At 40.4% G+C, this 15,576-nt stretch overlaps 1 protein-coding gene across 1 annotated transcript in view; it reads right to left on the reverse strand.

Moving 5' to 3' along the window:
- LOC140227186 (neurofibromin-like) overlaps positions 1–15,576 on the reverse strand; it is a 122,301-nt gene that overhangs the window by 36,727 nt on the left and 69,998 nt on the right. Inside the window, 12 exon segments of the mRNA XM_072307615.1 lie at positions 1,677–1,880; positions 2,340–2,405; positions 4,059–4,193; positions 5,332–5,433; positions 6,286–6,456; positions 7,436–7,570; positions 8,266–8,389; positions 9,387–9,484; positions 9,486–9,555; positions 12,069–12,167; positions 14,090–14,236; positions 14,719–14,890. Coding sequence (XP_072163716.1) covers positions 1,677–1,880; positions 2,340–2,405; positions 4,059–4,193; positions 5,332–5,433; positions 6,286–6,456; positions 7,436–7,570; positions 8,266–8,389; positions 9,387–9,484; positions 9,486–9,555; positions 12,069–12,167; positions 14,090–14,236; positions 14,719–14,890 — 1,523 coding nt within the window.

The following is a 15,576-nucleotide window of genomic DNA, read 5'->3' on the forward strand; positions in this document are numbered from 1 at the left end:
GACTACAGATCTATGCCCAATGTTAGTGCTAGACCTAGATCTATTACGTTAGATTAGGCCTACTGACGTTTTGTCTAACACTAAACAGTTAACAATAGATCTACTCTGTAACGTTAGATCTGGTACGCGGTAGACCTATAGGGCCTACATCTAACGTTAGACTAACGTTAGTGTATTAATACTAGTGCTCATCTCCCTTCAATATATTTTCAGCTCACCTAGATTTTCTTGTTCTGGCCAAAGCCATGGCTACCATGACTTTTCCTCTGCAATTCATGATAGATTTACAGGCATGCCTGGACCGCAGAAATTGTGTGACAGCATGGTTAGCACTGGCATGATCACTCAGACTGTACCAGACCTGCAATACTGTGCAAGTGATGACTGTGATGTGATGCAGTGTTTAGCTAGTTACTGTGCAGTATGCTGCAGAATTTACGCGCATGAAGCTAGCTGCACGCGTATTCTACACTCTGATGAGCGCGCTGAGTCTGCCAGGTTTGCTAGTCTCCAGAAAGAAGCTTTTTCTACAACTTGTCATATGATTCCCTGCGGGCAGAGTCAAGTTACTGGTGAAACAATCTTTTTTATATCTATACTCCCCTAAATTATGGAAGAAACTGCTGTTTACATTGTTAAAAAAAAAATTAGTAGAAAAAATAAATGGTATTAGGGAAAAAAATATACAGGAAGGACTATACAGAGTCTGAATGATTAGACTAAACTGTTAGTTACTGCTTTCTTCCGTGGGCTTTGTTAGTTACTGCTTTCTTCCGTGGGGAAACTTGCAAAGTTGAATCAACTGGATGCAGTTACTGCTTTTTGCAAAAGTGAAAAATTGCATTTTTGGTCACTTTCATTTTTTTTTTTTGCAAAACTGACCTGTTAACATTGGAGAGCATTGGGTAAACTATTCATTTTTGCAAAAAAGTAAACATTCATAAAAATGTCAGTTACTGCGTTTTTCCGTGGGGGGGCAGCGCTGTACTACTTGTAGTAAGTTTACATTAAATACTAATCAGTGAAGTTCAACTTAATAACCCCCCCCCCCCTCCAAATCAAAGGTATAAATTGAACAGAAACCACAGTACCAAAACATATATAATTTGTAAGACTGGATCAAAATCAAAATCAAAAAGACTATATATCCCTTATAATCAAGCGACAACTGAATGGGCTGAGATGAAATGCATTGTAACTCGAAAACCTGGCCGCTGTAAAGTAAAAATTTGTTCAATTCAAAATATTTGTTAATATTTTCTTTCAAGTCAGTAGAGAGTTCCTACTGATGTCTGTTTTTGGCATGGTTACAAGGAAGACTCAATGTCTAACAACAGACATTTCATACAAAATAAAATCATGATGTGTAGCATCGAGCTCTCACGGGAATACCGGTAAACATTACTGCAGTACAACACACAGATACGCATATTAAATCTTTCACAGTACAACTAAAATTAAATGTGAAGCTAAGACACATATTGACACATGGTTATGCCTTTATCGTGTAATTGTCATATATGTTTGGGTGGAGATGGGGGGGGGGGGGGGAGAAAAACACTATCTTTATTACTATTTAGTTCATTATGAATTCCACTGTTTGTGTGTGCTTTTCTATTTTGGAGACTACAGTATAAGATCTATACTTGTGGTCACTGCTATACAAGTGCATTCACCTCCAAGGTCAAGTGGGGTTCGTTGGCGGCCAGTGTCTTGCTGATGGACACGATGAAGATGGTGTTGTTGGCAGGAATGCACAGACCGGATGTCTCCAGCAGCTGACCTTCGATCTTGAGGTTAAAGGTCGCGGTGAGGGCACACAGGAGGTTGTAGGCAGCTGACCTGAGGCAGGGGTCATTACTACCCAGATTGAGTAATGCCTTGGGGGAAAAAAAACAAATGAACGAAACAAAAAAACAACAACTAAAAATGACATAATCATTACAAAACTTTTCAGATAACCTAGGATGAACAGGGAGCGAAGTCAGAATTTAAAGCAAAAGCAGATACCTGGTAAAACAAAAGTTGTAATATTAAGCCTGGTGGTACCCTTTACACAGTCCCTTTTTCTCATACATGATACTTTAACAACTGTATGCACTCATTGGAAACAGCAAGTGCATTTTTTCATTCTTATTCTGATAACTGAAGAGATAACAAAAGGCTTTAAGACTGGAAGGAGGTGAAAAAAAAAGGGAGGGAACTCTCAGAATGGAAGGGTGACATCTTTTAAAGATTCAATTTGATAAGCAACTTTCTCTCCTAATCAAAGAGAAACAGGAATAAAAACAAACAATACAAATAATCCTTTTTTTTTTTTAATAGATCAAAACACTCACCATATTCAGAAGAGTGCCAGGCACATCCATTGGCTTAATCTTGGAATGTACAGCTACTGTTTCTTGCTGAAAAGGAATGAGATGTGACAATTACTTATAAATGTGTGCAAAAGTTTGTTTTTATGTGTGCCAGGAGTTTCAAATGCTATGGGTGATACAAGACAAGCTTGTTAACTAATGACGCACAATTACGTTACGATTTGTCCTTAGTACACAGTGTGGATGTGCCGTAATGCTGGTATTACAATAATAAGATGAAAATGAGTATATTGAAATTAAATCTATCATTATTCAAAATGTCATCACACACTGCCTTCAGGACAGGAGCAGAAAAAAAAGTCAAAATTTTTGGAAGTGTTGATGGGTAACGTTATTGATCTACAGATGTATTAATCTTGCAATGATAGCATTGCTATGCGGCATAAATAATTAAAATTACTCATTTGAACATAAAGAACTGATATGGCATGATGATTTATAAGAACATTCCTGAGAGTCCTTGACTGTGTAGTGGACTGGTGACTAGTAGTCAGCTGTACAATGGTTCAGTGACATTAACCCCTTGAGGATAGGCTAATTTTGCTACAACATGCATTTCCCATAGCCACTTGCCCGAGTATACTCAGGACTCGTCCTTAACAGGTTAAGATATCGTATCAGGACAATTACACCATGGCTAATTACCGGTTAGTGACAGGGTTAGGGTAAAGATTAGGGTAAGGGTTAGAGTTAGGATCAGGATTAGGTTCAGGATTAGGATTAGAATTAGGGTGAGGGTCAGGGGTATTTGTCAAGGGGGTAATTGTCCTAAAACCTAAAATATGGTTGCCGGCCAGTGCCTGTGGTGCTAAGGGGATTAAAGTGAAAACATAGTTTTGGTAAGGGTTTGAAAACCCGTCTGGCACCATTTCATATTTGCTTGCAATATATCAAAAGAGTCTACCAAGAAACTTACCTGGCTGACGCAATTTGCCGGGATGATGAGTCGTTTTGGAGTATTTTGAAAAAAATAATTGAAGTCGGAAAACCGACTTTTATTCCAGAAGGATCCAGACTAACTCGGTCTGAGGGAAAACTTGACCCTATTTCAGACAATTTACACGCAGTTCGTGATCGCCATGTATTCTACTGTATAATACCAAACGAGGCCTAACTGAACAGACAGGAAAGTGCGTGCTAATCCTGTACAAAACAAATGGACAGCGCACGGTCCCCAAGCGTATACGCACATCACCTCAGTTGCTGAGACGCACTGTCTTTGAAGTTTTTGTTGTTGTTTATCAAGCGTCTTTCATTGTTTTTAGAGGTGCTTGATAGGCGCACACTAATTTTGCATGCGCGCCAAAAGGTTTTTTGATGCGCGCGTTGTAACAACTCAGACCATTACTGTGAGTGCTATACAGGCCGCTCCCATAGTATTGGTACAACACTGTATTATCCAGAGGGACAACCAATACAAACTCAGCCCGCCGTCAAAGCAAGGCCGAATTATCCCCGAGTCCGAGTTTAGCCTGACCCCGTTCGGGTAAGTTCTGAGACTGACCCTTTTTGGTTAATATTTCGCATTTTCGTCGTTACCCATCGAATATCTTGTTATTACAGCGTTATTCCCCTTATTTCCTAGGCATACGTTCACATTTGGGAGCGAAATTTGACAACTTTTGCAGGTGTACCAGAACTATGTTTTGGTTTTAAAGACCTGCAGTGGAGTATACTCACTGGTTGCGATCGCTCCCATCTCGTCCTGATGTGCTGGATGGCTTTTGCAACGTCCTCGCACTCCTGGTGCATGAAGGACAAGATGCGTCCTTCTTGCAGCGTCACAGTGAACTGGTTCTCATCTACCAGTGCAACCTGTCAAGGTGGGTGAAGAATGAGAGATTTCCCCCTTAGACTTGACTGATTGAGGGCGTCCTAAATGACCAGATGTGCTCAACACCTTGTATGCCTCAAGTGTCGATTGGCACAGAAACCCCCTGAGCGTTGTACACACTGTCCAGAATCTCAGGCACACAAAAGGTTAACAGATCTTGGGAAAGGAATTTTTGCCAATAATATTCTTTTCTTGTGTCAGGATATCACATACTGTAAAAGTGGATATTTTCGCGTGACTAAGTTTTCGCGCTTGGCCGGGTAAGAAGGATTTCGCGTGTTTTTAATTCCATGGAATCAAGACATCATGCACAGGAACATATGGCAGGCAAATATATTTGCATACTTTTATTTTCGCGCTAGTTTCTGGTTGCGCGAAATTTTCAACACCGCGAAAATTTCCACCTTTACAGTATCACACAGAAAATCAGACAATGAAAGTTTGTCAAAATGTGAAATTATCATAATATCCCCTTTATATTAAAAAAAAAATTACAAATCAAAACAACTGTCTGTTCTATCCAAGACTTTTGTTATACTGTAAAAGTGGATATTTTCGCTCGACTAATTTTTCACCGTTGGTGGGGTAAGAAGAGTTTCGCACGTTTTTAATTCCGCGAAATGCAGACCTCAACTATTAGAACATATGGCAAGCAATAATATTTGTGTGCTTTTATTTTTGCGCTAGTTTCTGACCAAAAATTTCAACATCATGAAAATTTCCACTTTTATAGTACTGCAGTGTTCACATACATGGAAACTGAGAGGAAATACAATTCTTTATTATCCTCTAATTTTTCTCCACATGTGTTGTGTACCTACATCATTAAAAGAGTAATGGCAAAATGAATTGAATGTTGAAAGTTTTGCTAAACTCAGAGTTATGAAAACTGGGACTCATTACGTACAATTTTATCTTTTTATTCACCTCATTAATCTCTGATGCAAGGTACTGTACAATGTACATGTGTCATCGAGGACAGGTTGGACCTGGTTAAGGTCCATTAAAATCAGACAAAGTTCTGAAAACTATGACTCTTTCTTTAGTAACTTTTGATGCACCTCACAATTATGTGCTTCATAATCTGACAGCACCTCATCAATTTCACAGTACATGTACCTCATCAATCTCTGATGCCAGGTAGATGTCGTTGAGGAGGACGGGCTGGACCAGGATCTTGGTCTTCTCCATACAAGTGACATGGATGGCACTGGAGCCGACCTAGGAAGGAGGACGAAGGCCACAGAAATGTAATCCTATGAAAAACACCATGCACCTCTATACCACAGGTGCGGACTGAAAGGAGGAATACTGGTATATGAAAGGAACATAGGTATGATGCCAAACACTATCACGGCAGAGAGATGCATATTTACGTGTGTGTGTGGTGGTAAAGTGGTAGTCTGCCTCGGAGGCTCTCATTGGAAAGAGTGCACTTCTGTATGTTACAGATTTCATTCAAGGGACTGGGAAACGAGTATATTCTTGAGTACCTCAAACACCAGACTGGGGTATAAAAGTGTTTGATACAATAAACAAAGCAAAACACAACAACGCAACAACAATACAAAACTACTATTGTCGTTATGACCTCATAGCACTAACTATAACTCTTTTTCCCTTTTCTTCCTTCACCCTTTACCTCAATCTTTGACACTTCATCTTTGGACAATTGGGCAAATCGGCTTAACACAATGGTATGCAAGTTACAGTATACTCTTGCAAGTCTCTTCATGCAAGTTCACAGACATGCGAACAATGCAAGTATGCTTCAACAGATGTAAAAAAAGATGCAGTGTTGATATCGGAAGGGGTCATCAACCAAATGGCCAGCACTTTCCACAGACTACAAAAAAAGGAAGAAACAACAGCTAACTGGACCACACTTGACCTGGACCGACTAATTACTTGGACCTAAATATCCATTAAAATTTAACAAATAATATTCCAGTAGTACAGATAGTCTCAAAGTAATGGATGGGATTATTTGGGTAAGCCGTCTACGTGTCAAAGCGGCAGACCTCATTCTAGCTGACATCACACCGATTCAAGGAAGAATGTTGGTTGACATACCTTGATGGCCACCTTGATGTCCTTGTGCGTCTCTGAGAGCTTGAGGGCGTTGTTGAAGACCTTGAGGTCCTCATCCAGGGCTAGGGTGGCCTTGTGGAGCCGCTGCTGCTCTGGTTCTATGTACTCTGCAAGCTTGTTCACAGACTCCACAAAGAATAGCTTTCGCTGGCCCTGAGAACAGAAGGGTTAAAAAGCTGCATTATCTGGGCTTTCAATCTCTGCAGACCAACAAGCATTACTGATGCACACAGCAAATATTTTCTGCAGGCAAAATTCATTTTGATAACTAAAATGATGAAAACAGAGGAAACAGAGCAAACAGAGCATGCCAAATAATGTCAGAAAATCAAGAATTTTATTTGAAAAGCACATCAATTCTCTTGGATAAAGAAAATACACACTTGTTAGCAGCACATTAAATAAAATGTCGGAAAATCAAGAATTTTATTTGTAAAGCATCTTTCCTTCACTTGTATGAAAGAAATAGATACTTCAAAAATAGATTTAAAATAGATAGTTGGTAGTATGCCAAGTGAAATATCAGGAAAATCATTAATTTTATTTGAAAAGCACATTTCCTTCTCTTGGATGCAGAACAAACATACCAGTAGGTGAGCACTGCATTAATCCTTTAATATTGTGATTTTACATGTACTTGCACAGACATGCATCTGCTGGCTGACCTACTGAACTAAGTATCAATAAACAAAGATTGCCCTATTCTCCAATCGTACACATGTTTTTGTATAGCACTGGCACCAACACTTTTTGATTTTGTTTCTAGGCAACTAGACTTGGGGACATGGTTAACACCCAGGTTGGTGAAAACACAGGCAAATAAGGCAATCCCCCTGTAAGGATTTAAGGGTAACACACATAAAGTAACTCATCATTAAAATCCACTCTCAAGACACACATTCAATGGAGACAAATATCTAACCATCCAAAAACAAACAAAATCCTGCACACACTCATAAAAACAAAAAGATCCCAAACCAAGCTGGGCCTCCCCTTCCATGTCTTGTTCTGCAGCTGTCTGCATGAAAACTACAGGCTGCGACTTATCAGTCATTTTGACGCATCACATCCTAAATCATCCCGAGTCGGATAAAAAGCATAAAACATGATAACACATCGGATTTCTTCCTACCTTCAGGTGAGCAAAGACCCGCTCGTTCCTCTTGATGTACTCCTTCAGCCGAGAGTTGCAGTTGTAGATGTAGATGGCGCACAGGTTCTGGGTGACGTGCTCCGGAAAGCGCACGCCCCGCGACAACACCTGCGGCTGCGGGTGGGGAAAAAGCAGGGAAGTTACCCTCCATCAATACAGTGGAACCTCATTATAAAAAAGGATGGATACAACCAACTCTTCTCTGACAAGGGATTTTGCATGGCCCGACTCTTTACACTTTGTTTTTAATACCCTAATATAATGAGAAACCTGATATCGTCGGTTGAGAATGATAAGGGCGTTAAGTTGCCACTAAACCCATAGGCCGAATTCACGAAGGTGGTACAAATAAAACCATGGTTTAAACCATGGACAAAAACCATGGAGCGCCAATTGTCACATGGAATATTTCGTTAAGAAATCAGTCGTTTCGTTGATGAAATGATTATTTTGTAACGAAATGACAACATTTTGTAACTAAATGAACATTTCGTCCACGAAATGATAATTCGTCAACGAAACGGTTATTTTGTCGACGAAATGATTGATTTCGTAACGAAATATTCCGTGCGACACTTGGCGCTCCATGGTTTTTGTCCATGGTTTAAACCATGGTTTCATTTGTACCACCTTCGTGAATTCGGGCCAAAGTGTTCAGGACCACTTAACGCCCTTCTCATTCTCAACAGACGATATAATAATGTAATTGCCAATAAAAATCATAATGTCATATCTTCAGAATAAAAAACAAACAAAACTTCCAACATTTGTGACAGATGCTACTAAAGCATCTAACCTGAAGCTCTCACCTTGAATCGGTTGTCGGGCCCAAAGTTTGTGCAGTCCAGGACGACTTCGTAGTGTTTCTTTTCGAACGGCTTCAGTGTGAGCAGGATGTGGTACATCAGCTGCTCAAAGTCTATTTCTGAACTCCTGAAATGTGAGAGGAACGGCCCGTCCCAAAACATCAACATCTGAATGCATGTATTTGTATATCCTACAGGCTATTACTATTAACTTCCCTGTAATATCCAAAAGCATCTGCTTTGCTGTCACAACATGGAATGGAAGCTAAAGTGATATTGCCAAAGCAATGATCTTTAACCCGTTGAGGACGGTCTGATTTTGCTACAAATTAAATTGCAGGGATTGTCATTTCCTGGTAAACACTAGGTGACTAGAAAATTTAATAAAGTGTGGGAAATTTGTGAAAGATTTTGCTACAATACATCAATTTGAAATACAATATACACTTTTATGGTATAATATTTCACACTCGGTGAAGATTATCTCCTTTCAAAGGAGGACATTTGGGACAAACTTTGCGGCTTCATAGAATCAGAACTTGTCAAAAATGCCACAAAATGTCAGAAGCTGGAACAGTTATCTTCCCGAGCCCCTTCACACTCGGTGAAGATTATCTCCTTTCAAAGGAGGACATTTGGGACAAACTTTGCGGCTTCATAGAATCAGAACTTGTCAAAAATGCCACAAAATGTCAGAAGCTGGAACAGTTATCTTCCCGAGCCCCGCTGTGAGAAAAGACATTGAAGAGTTTTGAGGAAGTTCATGATCCAGCTTCAGCCATTATTTAGTACAGTTGATTTTTAAGAGATCCATGATGCCCCCATCCAACAATCTATTACAGCATTCCTTTTTGACGGTGAAATTACAAAATGAAAAAGAGATAGAGAAAGAATATTATTTTACTCATATGAATGGCACACAGGAACTATGCACAGTAGAACTCACTTAAAATCACACAATGAAAATGTCAGCATTTCTGGCTAAGAACCTGAGTGCTGTGCAGTGCATACAATGCTTTCCTAAACAATTATTTCAGAATGAAAAAGAAAAAAACAAAAACCCAAATACATCCTCCGTAATACTGAATGCTAAACACAAACATAAACCAAAAGGAAGGACTCACTTGTATTTTCTGGCCACGTAGTAGAAGACGGGATTGCCCGCCTTCGAGACGCCCTCCTGGTAGAAGATGTTGAGCGACTTGAGCCGCTTGAAGTCCTCCCTCGTTGAAGATGTTCCGCCTTGCCATTATCTCCTCGAAGCTACTACTGGTCAGGTCCATGCTGCCAAAACTTTGGGGTAAAAAATCAAAAACAAAGGGGGTGAGGACAGTTAGAGACTGCTAAGCCTTTGCATGCACACAGTGCGGGTCAACCCAGTCAATCTTCAGTTTTTCATATTTTCTGAAAGAGCAATTCTTCTACAATAATCTAAAATTTGGGATCATAAAATGACAGGAAAATAGAGTTTTTAGCTATTTTTCTACAACATCTTTTTGTGGAATAGTGTGATAAGGTGTGTCTTTAAAGTCCCTTGGATAGAATGTGTTGATAGAGCTTATCTGAAAATCTAGAATGTGTTGATTTCAGCTTAATCTGAAAATCACCTCATTGTTGTCGATATGGTGCTTTACATCCTGTTTTTGCTTCATTTATTGCACAGCTATCACAACTTGGTAACATTAAGCGTTTGAATAGACCCTATACTTCAGAGCCTCTTTTCTCGGTACACACTTTCCCAGAATGTGCACTTTCTTTCTTAAATTTCAATAGATAGTTGAGTCCATTTGAATTGAGTTATACATTATTCTAAAGCTTGCAGTCTGCTCTTTCAGTATCTGCCCTTATCTAAAAATTCATGTCTGGCAACTTTTGTTGGTTTTGTGATGCAAGGTCACATTTGGTCCTTTTGCAGTCTAAAGGTACATGGGCTAGGGATTCAAAAGGGCGCTGTTTGATGGCGTTATGATTGCCGCCATCTTCATTGTTCAGGCTACCGATGTAAGGTTAGTTGATTGTCAATAGACCGGTTTACTAATGATATGCATAATGACGTCAACCCCACGCGACCCTAGTGATTGTAACTAAGTCGGGCAAGCGAAATAAGCGCGGATGCGCGCGCCACACTGTTTTTGCAAAGCCCATTCACGCGTGTATTGTCTACGATCATTACTCGCTGCAGATAGTCAACAACTTTTGTTTGCTATAATCTTGCTTTGAGATGCCGTCAGCTTCAAGTTCTAGCCAAAGTTCGAGCAAGCCATGGAAGAATTGGACAGTTAAGGAATTAACTGAATATTTGAGGGATATAGGTGTGAGCACAAGCGGCTACAACAAGGAGAAACTCATCAAACTAGTGCAACTGCCGTAGCCGATTTGGATTTGCCCATCGATCCCGACCTCTCCCGGGCGGACACCGGCCGGTCACTGTAGGAGATGCTCGCTCTGGTAGGCTGCTCGTTCTCCGATCCTAACAAGCTCGCTGGGTTTACATCCAACTTCGAGAGTATTCCAGATTTTGGACTCTTTGACTTGTTCAACTACCTGATCATCAATCGGACTGACTATGACTGGAAAAGCTAAAGGGATACAAGTCATTTGAGGACTGCCGCCTTTTCGCGGATGGGAGTGTTTCAAGCCTGAAGTTCAATGAGGTTTCGGACACGAGCCCTTTTCGTGTTTTCCTTAGTGAGGTTAGGCTGACCGGACATACCTCAACAAACCAACGTACCAGACCTGGGTCATGATGAATAAGTCAACGGGGGAAATAAATGTTGCCTACTGCGAATGTCAGGGAGGTTAGGTCTATCATTGTTTTTGTTCTTAATTTTATGTCTACGTCTAGATCTACTGTAGATCTAGTCTATATAAGGCTAGGCCCCCTAACTGTTATTGTTAATAGAAAAATAGGTCAAAATCTTCATTCTATTTCATGAAGTCTAATCAGTCTGAGTCTAACTTAAAAAAAAAAATCCTTGGAAACATATCGCTTATGAGAGATTCGTTGTCTAGTTTAGATTGCACAATCAATCATAATGCTTAAAGTCATAGAAGTTTGAAGTGATGCGGTCATACTGTTGTATGTTCCGTAGCAGCAGTGTTTTCCACCCATTTTCAGACCTACTGAAAACAAAATCGAAGCCAAAATGCAATAAAATCGAAACTATTGTCCAAATTGCGTTTGATCACAGCAGAATTTTCCCTCATCTAAGGCTGGGAATTGATTAGAGCCACACGAAATGCCAGGAGGTAAAGTCGAAGTTGATGCATCGCACATATGTACACAACATACACGTAAGTCTACATGTGGGGACGTGTCAGGACGGCTGCAGCAGCCGACGTTGCAAGCTCGCATCCTTTGTTTGCCCGAGGTTGCGGCCGTGTGCAAAATTAAAGATCTGTGCATACATTAGTAAACCGGCCTATTAAAGAAGACTGTGGGCACATATTGCATGCACTGTCTTTCGAACTGGCTTTACGACCTTCAAAATTGACTACAGTGTACTACTATTCTAATACTGACTGAAAAAGAAAGGGTATTCACGTTCAGTTTTTTGATAATTGTGATGCACTGAATATTCTGCTTGTGTATGGAATATCAACAGGGTAAGAATACAATTGTTATTGTTTGCAGTGTTGGTGGTGGTGGTGGGGGGGGGGGGGGTGGGGGTTGGTGGCACTAGCCAGTATGGGACATGTGAACTGAATGCACAGTCTACTTCCAATATGGTTCATAAGAATGACAACCCTTTGATAGTATCAAAAAAAAAAAAAATCTTCTACTCAGAGTGAGATTGCAGTCTTACTGTGAGTCAAGGACGAGTCTGGAATGTTCAGGAGGTCCAATGTAGGCAAGGAGGGTGATCATCTTGTCAAATGGTCTTCGGCCCACTGCTCGATGGTCCCTGGAATTTTCACAGAAAGAGGAAGCATGAAAAACAGTGCAGTACAATGGAACACAAACTTGGAAAACATCTCTTGGGACATATCTATTGCTTGAAGTTCACACATGGACATCTCTGTTGAAAAATTACTTACAAGAGCATTTACTCCAAATACATACAGTATGTGGATTCAGAGGATGTAGCAATACAAATGTATTAGTAGAACACAACAGAGACATTTGGCGAAAATTAGACAATCTGTTCAACAGTTTTAGACTTTTAAGAGTTTTGCTGTCACCATTACTGGCTAAGAAGACTTCTACAATTCATAATGTTGTAATAGTGAAAAGGTATAAAGAAAATGAAAAAGAGAATCCACAAAATGTTATTCTTTGATAACAAGTACACATTCCCTCAACTTGTCAATGACATATGCTAAGGTTTAAAATAATATGTGACCCACTACAATAACAGGATCCTAGTCGCTGACGGTTGAGCTGAGAAAATTGAGATTGAAGTCAGATCATCAAAATCCGTCAAAACATTCAGATTTCTCTTTTTGACACAATTTTGCAGTCTAATGCATCTTCTATCATCTGCCGAAATTTCGAAGCTAAAATATAATGATCAAAGGAAAGGCAAGAAAATAGCATTTTTCTGGGCCATGATTTTCTGACTTTCAACAGAACAGAAATGCGTCCGAAGTTTTGGATTTAGCGCCGCAGCCAGACTCCGCCCCTAGCAACGAGGGAGTGATCTCATTGGTCAGTGTGTGGCATCCTAGTTACTGATTGGTCGTGCGTAGAATGCTGGCGCTAAGCTTGAATGAACATCGCGGAGGTTGCTAGGAGCGTACCTTCTATTGTCAAAGGGTGAAAACTGTCTTGCTTCCCCTTGATCATGATAGCGTCGGAAGGGAAACTTTGAAGGCGGTTTTCTCGAAACGCTGATTTCTTAAACCACTTGACATACGCCAATAAAATCATCCATATCTCTGCAACTGAGTACTTTTAAGAGTCATGTTATTTATGACATTAAAGTGGAAGAGTAAGGAAATAATGCCATGTCATTTTCAGAAAATTGTCCTCAACTGACTTTCGGATCTTTTTGTTGCAGCGGGTCACATATCATTCCCTCTACGTTCTGAAGGAAGTGGTCAAGCTCTCTTTCATTATGCCAGAGAAAATGAAAGTATGTAGAATTCTCTTTACATTTTCTTTACGAGGTGGGGTGAGCAATCCATCAAGTGCAAAAGAAGTTAGAACCCAGTGTACTACGTGGTTCCATGACATTTGTTCCTGTGACAATTGCTCCCATGAAATATTTGCATGCTGTAAAGCCAAACGTCAGTTCTACCCACAAAAATAACCCTAACCCTAATAATAATCCTCACATCAAACTAAATTCAAAACCCCATCACAGCCCTATAACCCTAGCCCTAAGGCCTTGGAAAAAATAAGACCGGAGAAATTGTTGCAGGAGCAAATGTCACGTCATCATACTGGGTACATTTCAAAGAGTTTATAATGAATAGGTACTAGAGTGCGACGTATGCATATATGCCCTGTACAATTGCTTTGTGAGCGCATGGGGAGCATGGGAAGACATGAGGCGGTAGGCTCACCCCTCGTGCTAACATGCTAGCAAACGAGCAACCAAGGAGCAGCCAAATCTAGAAGTGTGTACTCGCGTAAAAGTTCAAAAGTTCAAATACCTGGTGTAAAAAAGTTACTTGAGCACACGAAACCCGCCATAACTAAGTGAGTAAAATGATAGCCTCCATGAAATCTCAGACACCATTGTATACATGTAGTTCGCCCTTTAGTAGTGGCAAGGAGAAAAATCTCTTTGGTACATTCAAAGTATCCACCAGCTGGTTGGTGGTTGAAAGGTGGAAGCAGTAGTGACAATCGTGGGGGAGTCAAGGGGGAGTTATGCCTTACCTGCTGCTGGAGAGAAAAGCCCCCATCTTCTCCTGGTGGTTCCACAGCAGCCTGTGGAGGGCAAGCACGTTGGCGTCTGAGATGTAGGAAGGGGCGTGGCTGACGTTCTCTATCGTGTGGCAGTCGGAGGCGATGTCACGGAAGAATCTGGTGACAGCATACATGGAAATGGTTTCAAATAAGTCATAATGTGGTTGCATAAGAATGATACTAGGTTATGCTAAGTAAAAAAAAAAAAAGAAGTATAAAGGAGATGAGGCTGACAAGGAGACTACAAAGCAAACGAAGAAAAACGGAAGAAGACAAGAATGAAGAAGGGGTAGATGATGAAGAAGAAGAAAATGAGGAAGACCAAGACGAACGAGATGATGAAGAAGAAGAACTAGACGATGGTCAGAAAAATAATTACGCAAAAACTTGCTGTAAGTCCAAATGCAGGCCATTAGTGTAAAGTAAAAAGCTTTGCTATCAACCTTCATCAGCTTTTGTTTATACGAATAATTGAATGGTATGAACAGAAACATTTGCAATTTGTAAGAAATATTAAACATTTCATACATCAAACACCCTGCCAGAGCAACAGATTTGCATCATGACGAACATGGGCAAGATTGTCCTGGGGCACTCACTGGCTGGCTCGTTTGGCGTTGTTGTCCAGGAACTCGTTGAAGTGCATCATGTGGATCTCCTTGAACTGCACCTGGTTGGCCACGTTCTGCATGATCTTGGAGACCAGCTTGAGCCCCCGCTGGACCTTGAGGGAGGGCTTCTTGTTCACGATGCCGTGCTCGAAGGGGGACACTGCCAAAAATGAATGGTAGACAGTAACCAGGGTTCCAAACTAACCCATTTCTTCTATTGGTCCAACCCTTCTGTTGGACCAGAAGGTACCCAGTTTTTCTATTTTCTACTGAATTAAAAAAAAACTCCATTCCTGAAGATACTGGTCTGACAGTGATATTTACTGGTCAGGGACCGTCGGACCAGTGCCAGTGTGCAGCACTGCAGTAACAGCACTGAACATTTTAACCAGGAAGGTACAGTGCACTATAAAAGGAGTGGATTATCTTCGTATTGTACATTGTAGTTGTGCAAACTTATGCGTAGGTTCTATAGCATTACAATTGCATGCTCGACATTCCACTAGCATTGATGTTCCATGGTCCAAGCCACACTTCCATAAAGTTTGGAAATGGCAACAGAAGAAGTGATTCTTAATTCTGACAATTTCATATTGCTGTATTTCACAGGAATTATTGGGAGTCTTTTATGAATGTGGTGGTAATATTGTGCATAACAAATCCTCGGGTTCTCATCGTACATTCATATGGAAGGCACAGAATCAGAAGTATATCACAGTACCTTTATCAGCAAAATTATGCCTCATGACTCTGTTGGGATAACAGAGTCGTAATCTCAGAATGATAAGAACATGTTTGTTTGTTTTTTTCTACTTGCCCACATAGGCATTCAGTGAAGTACTGACT

The sequence above is a fragment of the Diadema setosum genome, chromosome 4 (assembly GCF_964275005.1).
Source record: "Diadema setosum chromosome 4, eeDiaSeto1, whole genome shotgun sequence".
Taxonomy (NCBI): Eukaryota; Metazoa; Echinodermata; class Echinoidea; order Diadematoida; family Diadematidae; genus Diadema; species Diadema setosum.